The sequence below is a fragment of the Vombatus ursinus genome, unplaced genomic scaffold, assembly GCF_900497805.2.
Source record: "Vombatus ursinus unplaced genomic scaffold, bare-nosed wombat genome assembly UNPS02014778.1, whole genome shotgun sequence".
Classification (NCBI taxonomy): Eukaryota; Metazoa; Chordata; class Mammalia; order Diprotodontia; family Vombatidae; genus Vombatus; species Vombatus ursinus.
In genome coordinates, this window is record NW_020954556.1 from 26846776 (window position 1) to 26859797 (window position 13022).

General features: G+C 38.6%; 1 protein-coding gene across 3 annotated transcripts in view; it reads right to left on the reverse strand.

Annotated features, from left to right (window-relative positions):
* The window catches only part of UGP2 (UDP-glucose pyrophosphorylase 2), a 47303-nt gene that overhangs the window by 3701 nt on the left and 30580 nt on the right, over window positions 1-13022 (reverse strand). For all 3 annotated transcript variants that reach the window (XM_027865342.1, XM_027865341.1, XM_027865340.1), the window contains exons 4-7: window positions 7958-8143; window positions 6645-6778; window positions 5283-5580; window positions 162-359 (exon numbers count right to left, since the gene is read on the reverse strand). In XM_027865342.1, the coding sequence (XP_027721143.1) occupies window positions 162-359; window positions 5283-5580; window positions 6645-6778; window positions 7958-8143 (816 nt within the window). The remainder of the gene's footprint in view (window positions 1-161; window positions 360-5282; window positions 5581-6644; window positions 6779-7957; window positions 8144-13022) is intronic.

Consider the following 13022-nt stretch of genomic DNA (forward strand, 5'->3'; position numbering starts at 1 on the left):
AAAAAAGAAATACACTGGGCTGTATATACTTGTCAGTTTGGCTGTGAGATACTGAAAGCCCCATGAGATGGTTTAAAATAGAGACCCACTGAAACTTCCTAGTGGAGACGTGCACAGTCTACATGGACATCATTAACTACTCTTCCCCACGGGCTTCTCACCTTTGGATTGACAATGATCTCCATATCAATGGCGTTCTGCTCCTGCAGTCTCTTGACTGCTGCTAGTGAGATCCACAGGTTGTTTGTGTTAAATATTTTGAATTTTGATACAGACTTGAATTCATCAACGTGGGCTTTTGGCACTTGAGCGATTTCCACCAACCTTAGTTTGCCTTCGTATTGTGTGAGGGTGCCACCCTAGAAAGGCAGAAAAAAAAAGGAGCATTGAGAGTTTACACGCAGCCCCAAATCTTTGGTTTTTATATCTACACTATATTTAAAAGCTCTAAAAATAAAATATGACAATGATGAATTTGTGTATAATGCAAAGAATCACCTGTTTGAAATAACCAGGGAACGATGAAGAACTATTACAACATCTTATAAATCACTGTTTACCACTACAACCCCCTAAGTAAATAAATGTTACCCTCTACTTTATAGATAATAAAAAAAAACTGGACTATATGACTTTAGGTCACAGCAACATCATCTTATAAACACAAAGTTAATCTGGTTTTCATAATGCAGGATTAATAATAAATCCCCTCATCTTTACATAGCATTTTAAGGTTTAAAAAAGTGTTTTCATCATGACTCTATGTGGTAAAATACAGTTACAGCCTCATTTTACTGAGACTCAGAGAAGTTACTAGAGCTTCTCCCGCCTAAAGTCCTGCCTCAAATAGCCTTCTGACTTGCAGAAGTCACTTAAGGTCACTGTGCCTCACCTTCCTTATCTGTAAAATGAAGAGGTTTGGACTCTACTTTCTAAAGTCCTTTCCAGCTATAGCAGGGACTTTTTTTCATTCATTTCATTGTATTTTTATCTCCAGTACATGGAATGTATTAGATGCTTAATACCTGTTGATTGACTGATCCTATAACAGGTAGCAATGCTAAGTCTAGCCTTTGTTCACCTGGTGTCTAGGTATAAGACTAATACCTTTCTCATAGCTAATCACATCAGACTTCATCATATGTGGTTTAGGCACCGTTTGAACTGATATGTATGTACATACATACATACACACACACACACACACATATACATACACATATATACATATACATATATGTATTTGAATCCGGGTAACAAAGTTATGCTAGAACAACATTTTACCATACAGGCTGTCTCCAACTTTAAAAAAATCTGTTAAAAATTCAGAAGGCATTTTTCTATAGTAAGAGTTAAAAGATGTTGGTTGGGTTACCAGCCCCACCTACCTCATAATTACCCAATTTCAAGGTAAGAAAGTACAATTTTAACAAAGCTTTTGTGGAAAGATATCCTTTGTTCTGTATTTGTATTCTTCTTCACTCATCAATTCCTTTCAATCTGGCTTCCAATCTTACTACTTCACTGCAATCACTGTCTCTAAATTTACCAATAGGTTTCTCAAGTGCCAAATGCAAATGTCTTTTTTTTTCCAATCCCTAATCTTCTTGAATTCTCTGCAGTATTTGGCAGTGCCGAACAAGTCCCTTAGGTTCAGTTATCTCTATGCAGACGATTCTCAGATCTACAAATCTACCCTAATCTACTGAGCTCTGTATCTCACATCACCAGCCGCCTACCTGACATTTACAATTGGATGTCCTGTAAGCATCTCGAAGTCCACACGTACAAAACAACTCCTTCTCTTTTCCCCCTTAAACTCCCACCTTCCTTCCTAACTTCCTACTTCTGTTGAGGGCAACACCACACCTCCAGGCGTCCGTCAGAGTCACCCACATATCCAGTTCAGCTTTAAGTCATGTCCGTCCTACCTCCACAGCAGTTCTTGCATCTTTTCCCGTCTCTCTACTCAGGCAGTCATTGCCCTAATTTAGACCCTCATCCTCTCTCACCTGGACTATTATAATCACTACATATTGTCTAATGCAGTAACTGGTTCCCCAGCCTCCTCCTTCCCGCACAACTGTCAAAGGGACACCCTACAGCATAAATCCCTGTTGGTTCTTTACTGCCCAGCCTGGGCACTCTCTGCAGACTTGTTACACGTGACTCTCGGAGTACTCACAAGCTGCAGCCACACTTCCTCATGTGTCACACCCCGTCATCTCCTCTGCCTCCCTGCCTTTGGACAGGCTGTTTCCTATGCCTGGAGTCAGTCTGCTTCCACCTCATCTATGTACTCTTAGTGTCTTAAATTTCCTCCACAACTCAGCCCAAGTGCCACCTCCTACACAAAGATGTCCTGATTCCTCCAGGTGCAGGTGCCTCCCCGATTCCCCCTGGCCACCCCAATAAAAGGGCAGAGCCTGTTATTTGTGTCTTTGCCTCCTCAGTGCCTAGCACACAGTAGGCATTTACTAATACTTGTTGATTGATACTATCTCCTAATGTGATTTGGGATTCCAAAAAATATGGTTCTATAACTTGAGTATGGTACCAACAAAGAAAACCTGTGAACCTAGCGAACCAAGCACTAGGTTTGGGATCAAGAGTCCTGGGCTCAGTTTCTGCCTCCCACACTTTCTAGCTGTTGGAAAAGGCAGGGAGCTATAGCCTGTAATGCCAATCTTGAGGGGGGCAGCACACCTATAACCTGAGACATCAAGAATGTGTGGAACACTCTTTTATCCTTGGCTGCCTTAGAATGAGGGATCCACCAGCCTGGCAGTATTAACAGAGCCTTTCTTTTTTTTTTTTTTTTTTTTTTGTTTTTATAATTTATTTTTAGTTTTCAACATTCACTTCCATAAGATTTTGAGTTTTAAATTTTCTTCCCCTTCCTCTCCTCTCCCCACTCCCAAGAGATGTACAATCTGATATAGGCTCTACTTATACATTCATTTTAAGCATATTTTCCCATTAGTTATACTGTAAAGAATAATTAGAACTAATGGGAGGAACCACGAGAATGAAACCATAAAACAACAAAGGAAAAGGAGAACAAATAGTATGCATTCAGATTCCTTCGTTCTTTTTCTGAGTGTGTATAGCAGTTTCCATTGTGAGTCTTTTGGAGTTGTCTTAGATTCTTGCTTTGCTGTATAGAGCCAAGTCTATCAAAGTTAGTCATCGCACAACGGGCTGTTACTGTGTACAGTGTTCTGGTTCTATTCACTTCACATCAGTCCATACAAGTCTTTGCAGGTTTTTTTAAAGTCTGCCTGCTCATCATTTCTTATAGCACAATAGTATTCCATTAAATTCATATACCAAAACTTGTTCAGCTATTCCCCAATTGATGAATATCCTCTCAATTTCCAATTCTTTGCCACCACAAGAAGAGCCGCTATAAATATTTTTGTACATGTGGGTCCTTTTCCCATTTGTATGATCTCTTCGTTATACAGCCCTAGAAGTGGTATTTCTGGGTCAAAGGGTATGCACATTTTTATAGCCCTTTGGGTATAGTTCCAAATTGATCTCCAAAATGGTTGGATCAGTTCACAACTCCACCAACAATGCATCAGTGTTTCAATTTTCCCATATCTTCTCCAACATTTATCATTGTCCCATTTTGTCATGTTAGCCAATCTGATAGGTGTGATGTGGTACCTCAGAGTTGTTTTGATTTGCATTTCTCTAATCAATAGTGATTTAGAACATTTCTTCATATGACTATGGATAGTTTTAGTTTCTTCCTCAGAAAACTGCCTGTTCATATCCTTTGACCATTTATCAATTGGGCAATGACTTAACAGGGCCTTTCTTAACCCCACCACAGAGTGAATCGTTCATGGAGGCCTGGAGGGGGCCTCAAAATTTTTCTAGTTTAACCCCTCATTTTATTCTTGAGAGAGCTGAGCTCAGAATGGGGTGGGGCCCCCGGTGCCTAATCAGACACTGAGTGGCAGAGCCAGGGCCTCATATCCCACCTCAATTGTTCTTTTCTCTGTGCCAAGGCTACTTGTGGTAGAGGATTCTTCAGTGTCAACTCAGGGAGCCCTCTAGTGTAAACCCTGCCAGGGACACTACCAAGTCCTGGGATGGCTCTCCAGAGAGTAGGGACAAGGCAACCTCCCTAAAAGAGGAATGTGGGGGTGGGAGGTGGGGAAGAAGGGAAGCCTGAAGGCCTTTACCACCACGCTGGTGATCTGGGGGTGGGTGGCTGCTACACAAAATAGCAAAGAAGCCTTAATCAGCATTTCAGAGAAAAACCTGGATGGGAGATAAGAAGCATTAAGGGGCCTGAGAAGCTAAGAAACAGGAGATCTAGAAGTTTCAGTGGGGGAATGATTTGCAGAAAGAGCTTTGAGAATTTACTTTCAACTTGTCTCTCACCACCTTAAATTGGATCCCCAGACTGAATGAAACAAATTGAAATGGTTAATGGATGAGAATGGAGGGAGTGTTAGGGAGCAGTGAGAGTAAAAGGATAGAAAACCTAAAGGGGGAGGGAGGAAAAAAGGAAGAGAGAGAAGGAGGGAAGGAAGGAACGTGGGGAGGAAGGGGAAAGAGAAGAGAGGAAGCAGGGAGGTGGGGAAGAAAGATTTCTGTGGATACCCCAATAATTTTCAGTAGCTATAACAAAATACTTTGTGCCACCTGCCCTCATAGCCACCTAACTTCTTGCTAATTGGCAATGAGGCAATTGCACTTTTTTTTCAAGCACAGAGGTAGTTAATCTATGGATAATCAGAGTGGTGACAGTGAAAACCACAATGGATAGAGGATCTGGCCTTTATTACTTATTAGTTGTGTGACCCATAAGAAGTCTCTTAAGCCTTCTGTGCTTCATCTGCAAAACTCTTGAGGGGCAGAGGGTAGCTGGCTGGATGACATGTGAGGTCCCTTCCAGCTCATCATCGCAGATCCTAGGATCCTGTGATTTCATGGTGTTGGAGGCTCTCTCTTCCTATGCAGAGGAATGTCTGTTCTGCCACATACAGTCCTAGAACTATCTGAGGGCACTGAGAAGTCAAGGCTTACACAGCCAGGATATGTCAGAGGCAGGTCTTGAACCCAGGCCATTTTGATTCCCAAGTACAAGCTCGCTCTCTCTTTCCACTACACTACAATGCCTCTTAATTACGATCATAAACACTCTAAAAATACAACATATATAGCAACTGTACAATTTTTAGTGGGCAAAAATAAAAATGTTAAAGAATTATATAACCCATCAATCAAAATGAAATTAATTAGCAGTTTCTTTTAGCCTTTACCTTTACATCTGCTCTTGTCTTGTTTGTGACTTCCATGACAAATTCGCAACGTTTTCCATTGGGTGGATTCATAAGATGGTTAAGAATATATAGATCCACTGTGGCACCCAAATTATCTATGTTGGACACGAAAATGTACTCCTTTCCCTCTCCTATAAGAGTATCAAGCAAACCAGAATTGTAGAAACTGGCGTAAATGTCACCATGACCTGGAGGATACCATGCTTCTGTATTTTCCCCTGAGTAAGACACATCCTTTGCTACAGGCAGTAAAGATTCTTTATTAATTCTAGGGTACCTGGGGAAAAAAAAAAGAAATCACTATCAACTCCAAAGAAGAACACAGACCCTCATATGTAGACATATAGACAATTCATCTAAATAGAAGTTAACTCCCTTTGAAGAACCATTTCTGGAAAACTTTTAAACTACAGGTTAAATAAACTGTATCCCTTTAAGAATCTATGGAAAAGCTAAAATTACAAAATAAGCAAATTCAGAAGATGCTTTCTCTTACAAAAGGACTCACTATAGGGTTTCTCTAAATACTGTTCTTTTTATAAAAAGCACATAAAATTGCTAGGCATGCAGGAAAGGAGCAGAGGGACATTAAGGGAAGTCTAAAACAAATCAGAAATATATGTAGTAAAAATCACTAAAGTAACATCAGTAGGAAAACGAATTTAGGAAAAAGGATTTGCAGACAACCTTAGAAACACATCTATTGTATAAACTGAGGCATACCCCAATCAACATTTAAATTAATTTTGTTTCTTAGGAAAACCTAAAATACTGTAACAGCATTTTATGCCATGACATAAGAATCTAAAAACTTTCTCAATCACCTCCCCTTCTCTATAAAAAGTGGCCAAGGGATAGAACTCCCCAGAACTTTCCCCAAAATGAGTTAGATGTCAAATGAAATGTTTTTTTCAAGGGATCAGGAGAAAATACACTACAAGCCAAAATGGTTTTCTAATCCAGGCCAGAAATTTTGTCTATTTTTCTCTAAGCAGCCCTCCTATATAGAGGTAGACAAAATGTAAAAAAAGAGCAATCTTGGTTCCAGAGTCCTAACATATGGATGGATACTTGCTATACTGGCCAAGGCCTAACAGGTCTGTTCTGGAACCCATTTTCACTTATATTTTCAGTTAAAGCACAAAGCAACTTAAAAATTCATGCTTCCAAGAACAGAAGCAAATACTCAACCTTCAATGGCAACAATCATTCTATTACAACACATTACCTCCAGAGGCTCTCCTGAAAGTGATGGAGAAGGAGAATTGAAAAATGAACAACCTATGAATCTCTCACTTCTTTCAATAAGTTAATACACTCCAAGTTGTATATCCATAGTACCTGCTTTGATTAAAAGTGTAGATTTTCACACGGCAATGACTGTACTTCTGAAGTATTTTTTTCGTATCTTCATCAGTGTTAAAAGAGTTCATCAAAACAAGAGGAACATCTGTGTTGTATGTTTTGTTCAAGTGCTAGGAAAGAAGGTATAAGTGAAATAAATATTAACCGGTTGTAATTTTTGTCTAAGAACTCCAAAGTTCCTCTTCATTCATAACTATAACACAAAACCCCTCTAAAATGTCTTTACCTATTTACAATTTAACCAAGTACACAAGTCTTTAGTGAGCACCTACTATGATGTTCAGAACCTGGGAGGGGGGAGGAAGGGAAAGGGAAAGCTTCCAAAGAAACAGTCCCTTCCAGAAACTTCCTGGTATTAGATATCTGAATTTACCTCCAATTTAAATTTTCATTTTAAACTTCTCAGATATATACTTTGAGATTACAAAGAAAGATGCCCAAATCTTAACAGCTAATATTAAAAGTAAGTCTAACTAATACCCCCACTTTCCCCATCCCATCAATGTAACACCTGAAACAGAAGGGCAATGGGGTATAATGGAAATGGCACTGGATTTGGAATCAGAGGACTTGAATTCAAATCCTAGGTCTGTGATTTTCTGCCTGTGTGATATAACATAAAACAATTTGCAAACCTTAAAGTGACACATAAATGTCACGTATTACTGCTAGGATAGGGATTGGTCTATGATTTCATGGATAATTAGGATTACCTGATATGAACTTCCAGGTGAGGAAATTCTCTCTACTAATAAAGGTTGACTTGCACAGCCCAGCAGATCTTGAACCTCAGCCTTCCTGGCTTTGAGGGCAGCTCTCTATGAATCATGCCAAACTGTTTCTGATTACTATTATGAAGTAAATAAATCACTTAATTTCTCTGGGCTGCAATTTCCTCATTGTAAAATAAGAGAACTGGTCCAGATGGCTTCATAAGGTCCCTTCCAACTTTCAATTTATCATCCTAGGACCTAAACTCTTGACGTAAATGTTGGTATTTAATGGGAACATGGAAAGAGTAAGTCAAGAGATTCAGGAATTCTAGTGACCGTTTCTAACAGATTCTATTTAAGAGTAAAAGCTCTTGAACTTAATTAAGAATTAAGCTGGGGGGCAGCCAGACAACTACTGCATTGAAATACAACAGTTTCTTTCCTCTAACATTTGTAACAAAACAAAACAAAAAAAAAACCCACCAAAACACCTAACCTAACCCCGAAACAACTTTCTGTATCATATAATTTTACTAAACTCAATTTTAACATCATAATTTGTTAAATATTACCTACCTCAATTTGCTGAACTGTCAGATCCAAAAAGGTATTTTCATTCCGCACACCAATGAGACTTTTGGGGCCTTTACAGCCCATGCTAGTTCCCAAACCACCATTGAGTTTTACCACCACCAACTTATTCAGGACAGAAGCTATATTATCAGGTAAGCCTCTGGCCTTTATCTTCTCATAAGGCTGAATCTAAAAAAGGGGGGGAAAACACCAAAATTAAACAGCTTAAGTAAAGATGAAAGATAGGTCAAAATCAAATAATACAATCCTCCCTGATGAGGTTCTGGTCATTTATTGCAAAGACAACAGAGGCGTCTATTGAGTTTCTTTCAATATCATACTCCTTGTTTTCTCTCCAGTTATAACTCCATCAATCTACACTAACTCAATGTCAATTAATTTCTAGTCTGTGTCTATGTCAACTCCCTTGCTCAAAAACCTTTATTGTGCATCTCCAATCCCTGTACGAGAAAAAATCCAAACTCTTGGCATTGAAGGCCTTCTGCAATCTGAATGAGGCAGCCAGTGACTCAATGGATACAGCACTGGGCCAGGAGTCAGGAAGACCCAAGTTCAAATTCAGCCTAAGATACTTAAGTCACTTAAACTCTAATTGCTTGACAAAATGGATCAGCTGGAGAAGGAAAAAGCAAGAAATAGCAAGCTGTTCTAGTATCTTTGCCAAGAAAACCCCATATGAGATCACAAAGGATGTTATGACTTAACAACAAACAATCCGAATTCCCTTTTTTTACACCTCCCCAATCTAACTTCATTCTACTTTTCTTTATGAACTTTTAGACACATCTTGCCCTGCCTGTTCCCTCCACATGCACGGCTATAGTATTCTCTCTCTCTTGCCATCTCCTCTTTAAAAACTATTTGGAGAGCTTCCTTTGTCTAGTCCTTGGTCCTTTCATCTTACTTCACCCTACATATTTACGACCACATTTATGAACACCCTATTAGTAAGGTCCATGAGGGCAGAAATTGTGTTATAGATCCTTAAAGTAATCTGCACTATCCCACATTTGTCCTGTATAATTACTGAGTTTTCAGTTGGAGGAAAAATACTGTTTCCATTAGCAACAATGATATAAAGGTATAATTCTTCGTAGTATATCTCTATTAGTATAGACAGTGCCAAACAAGATACTGAGACTATTTCCTTCCCTGTAATATGCTTCAACTTCAAAAGAGATGTGATTTTTCTCAGTGATTCCCAGCAATTCTTTCATTATAAAGTTTTATAAATGGCCCAAAACACATTTCATCACTTGTTGATCAAGTATCCAGTGATGACCCACCCTAATCTAAGCTACGATGGTGCTGGAAGCTTTTCGGGCTTGGGAAGGAACTCCCAGAATTTGCCATCTGATTATAGTATAGCTTTGGACAATTTATGGTTACCTCCTTACCATGATTAATGATCTGAGTAGGACTGTGGGTCTTTGTTAAAGATAAAGGAAAAAAAACTCTAACTAAAAGGAAATTTGACCAAAAGAAAATGAACCATATAAATATGGAAAAAAAATCAGGGGACTAAACATGCATCTGTAATGTTCTATTAATAGCAGAAAATAGATTTTCTGGTAACACCAGATTTAGATTTCCAATGAAATTTAAAGTCTGAGAGTTATTTTCGTAAATACAAGAAAGTTGGCTTAAGTAGAAAACTATTTTTAAAATTAAAAGTTGGAATAGCCAACATACAATGTAATGCAGCATATTACATGGGGGGCAAAGAAGGAGAGGGTGAGGGAGACTGAGACTGAGAAACAGACAGAGGCAGATGCAGACATAGACACATAGACAGACAGACAGACAGACACACACACACACACACACACACACACATCTGACAAGGGGGAGAGTGAGAACTCCATAGATCCCACGGCAAAATACAGACAAAATAGTCAGTATTTCTACTGGAGATACTGGCAAAATCCAAGGTTTATTTTTATTATGGTTCTTTATGAAAGTTATTAGTGATTCAATGACTTAATCATTAATTCAATTAAATATTTATCAAGTACTTAGGATATAAAGACAAACTAAAACTAACAGGAATGACCCCTATAAAATCCAAAGTACCTGGTGACCACATAACCAATCTGGGCAAAATGGGGGCCCCTGATTCTGACATACATAGTACTTCTACAAAATCTCACCCTTTGTGACAGTGACAGTGAGAGAGAATAGAACTAACTTCACGTACATCTGTGGATGACTCTGCCCTCTCCCATCTTTTGCTTATCTGGCATTTCTTAAGCTACACCAAAACTACTACTTTGTTTCTTAAGTGTAATGTATCTTTAGGCAAATTTCAATCACCATTTTAAGAAACTGAACAAAGTACACAATTTTACCAAGACCTTTTTCTGAGGGAAGTAGGTAAATTCCTAAAGAAAGATCCCCAGTATTTCTTTTCACATCTGTACTTTACCAGGAGAATAAAACTGTGAAACCAAAGGGGCTTTGTTTCAAGGAAAAGTTTAGGGTCATTAAAAGCACCATCTAACTCCCTCCCTTCCTGTAAAATTCTGGGCACTTCTTAGGCACTGCCTCAGTGTCTGCCCAAGATAATATGTACTGATGTCCCTCCAACTACAGTTCACATTCATAACTGTTAAAATACAGATTCACAAAATATACTGGCAGTTCCCTTTTCAAAGTCTGATGGGGCTCACAACAGTTCTTTCTCTAGTATTGCTGAAAAATTAAATATGCATGAAGTTATCACTTTCAGCTGGGCATGTTTGAGTTCTGTTTCCTTTAAAAACAATATTGATTGGGTCCCAGTCACCCACTTACCAAGTTATGAGTTTATTTTTCCTTCGTAACTATGGCCACTGGGGGAATATTTTCTGAACCAAAAATCAGTACACATAGTATGAGAGAGATTCTATTTGCAAAGCCTGATTAGAAATTAGCTTTTTTTTCTTGAAATTGTGACCATCCTAGACAACAACACAAACTCACCATACTCTACCAATGGCCCAAATTTACGCCACAGCCGACCAAGGTTAGAGGTTTACTCTATAACCATAGAACAAATTCCACACTGCGGATGAATCAGTGATTTTAACATACTTTGGACCATACTCCAACCAAAAAGGCTAACTGTCAGCATCATCTCAGTAACATCCTGCAATGCCACATGTCCTTCAGCCCATCATTCAACATAATTTATGTTACTGCATTTAATGTTAGTGAAATTCCAGAGAGACTACCTACAACAAGAGAGAACCATGAGGCCACCTTTTTGTTATTTCAGTCACAAGCCTCAAGCTGCCAGCTTTTGGGAGCCAGACTTGAATACTGTGTCTTTTTGTTTTATGAAGGAAAGGGTAATGGATCTTTGCCATGTTCTTCCAAAGGAGTCTAAGTTCTATATTAAAACAGTATCCATGAGCTGAATTAACAAGAAAGCAATACACCCAACCACAGTTAGGATGATGCTATGCTCTATGGGTGTAACTGGAGCAGATACAAACTATAGTCTCCTTGCCGGCTCATCACCAGTAAGAGAGTAGTTAACATGAAGTGCAAATCTTTAAGTCAAAGGGAAGAATGGGAGTTCTTTTTAAAAGTATCTATGTATACAATTGTACAAAAAAGACTTGAGTATAAGGCACGATCCAAAAGTCTTCACCAATTCATCATTAAATTAGTACCTCTGAAAAGCACAACAGAAAAAGTCCAAAGGTAGTGTCTAAAGTCCTAGATCTAAGTTAAGCTCAACCATCAAAACCTTCTGGGAGATGGAAGTGGGAGCAGCAGCGGCAGCAATGACCCGCTATGCAGTCTAGAACACGGGGTTTAAAACACATCACTCAAGCACAACCATATTAGAAGAAGAAAATCCACAAGACTCAGACTCACAAAAAGTAAACTACAAAGAGTATCTTAGAAATAGGGTGATATCTAACATTAAAACTATACAGAAGCAATTTTCTGCTTTTCAAGGCTTAAGTTTTAATAGCAGGGTAGAGTATACCATATTTCATAAAAACTTCACATGCCAGAGAAATGTAAACTATACAGTGTGTCAAAAAACAAATAAACAACACATGGCTAATTTCCTTTTAGTGGGGAACATCCTTCCCCGTTTAGCTGATCTCCGCTATTGGTGTATGTGTGGCTAAGCCTTCCAGGTAACGGATTGACATTCTGGCAGCCCCTGCCCCACTTAGCTTTCCAGGAATCCCACTGGGAAGATGATTGTACCCAGAAGCAGAGGGAGGACAATGTTGAGACACTTCTCCCTCACTTAACAGCACCATCTATAACTCACCCACTAGTGTAATCTGGTATCAATCAAGAGTAACCTCTGATTAACCCAAAGCTTTATTAGGCTGGAGAACTTTTGAAAATTCTGTCTTCAAGGATAAGAATGAAACTATAAAATTGCAAGTACAAAGTGTCTCCTTCCTGACAAGACACTGATACTGTTTACATCTTTAGAGTTAATCACTCTCATTCAAACATAGCATTGGTTTTGTTTGTGCAAAGCCCTTTTACCTTCATGTAATCAAAATTATCCCTTTTACTTCCTATGAGCCTCTGTCTCTTACTTGGTCACAAACTCTTCCCTTATCCATAGATCTGACAAGTGCATTTTCCATGCTCCCATAATGGACTTACAATACCACCCTTTATGTTTAAATCGTTTATCCATTTTGACCTTATCTTAGTATATGGTATGAGATGTTGGTCTTTGCTTAGTTTTTGCCAAACTGTTATTCCCAGCAATTGTCAGATGATTGAGTTCTTGCCCCCAAAGCTTAGATCTTTTAGTTCATCAAACATGAGATTACTATGTGTTATTGTGTACCTAATCTATTCAACTAATCTATCACTCTATCTCTTATTCAGTACCAGACTGTTTTGATGATTAGCTCTTTGTTTAGTTTGAAACCCGATACTGCTAGGGGCATTTTTTTCTTTTTTAAAAAATAATTCAGTTCTATTTTGTTTTCAGTTCTGGATTTTCCTACTCCCTCTCCATTCCCCACTCATTGAGAGGGCAAGAAAAACAAAACTCATTACAAATTTATATAGACAT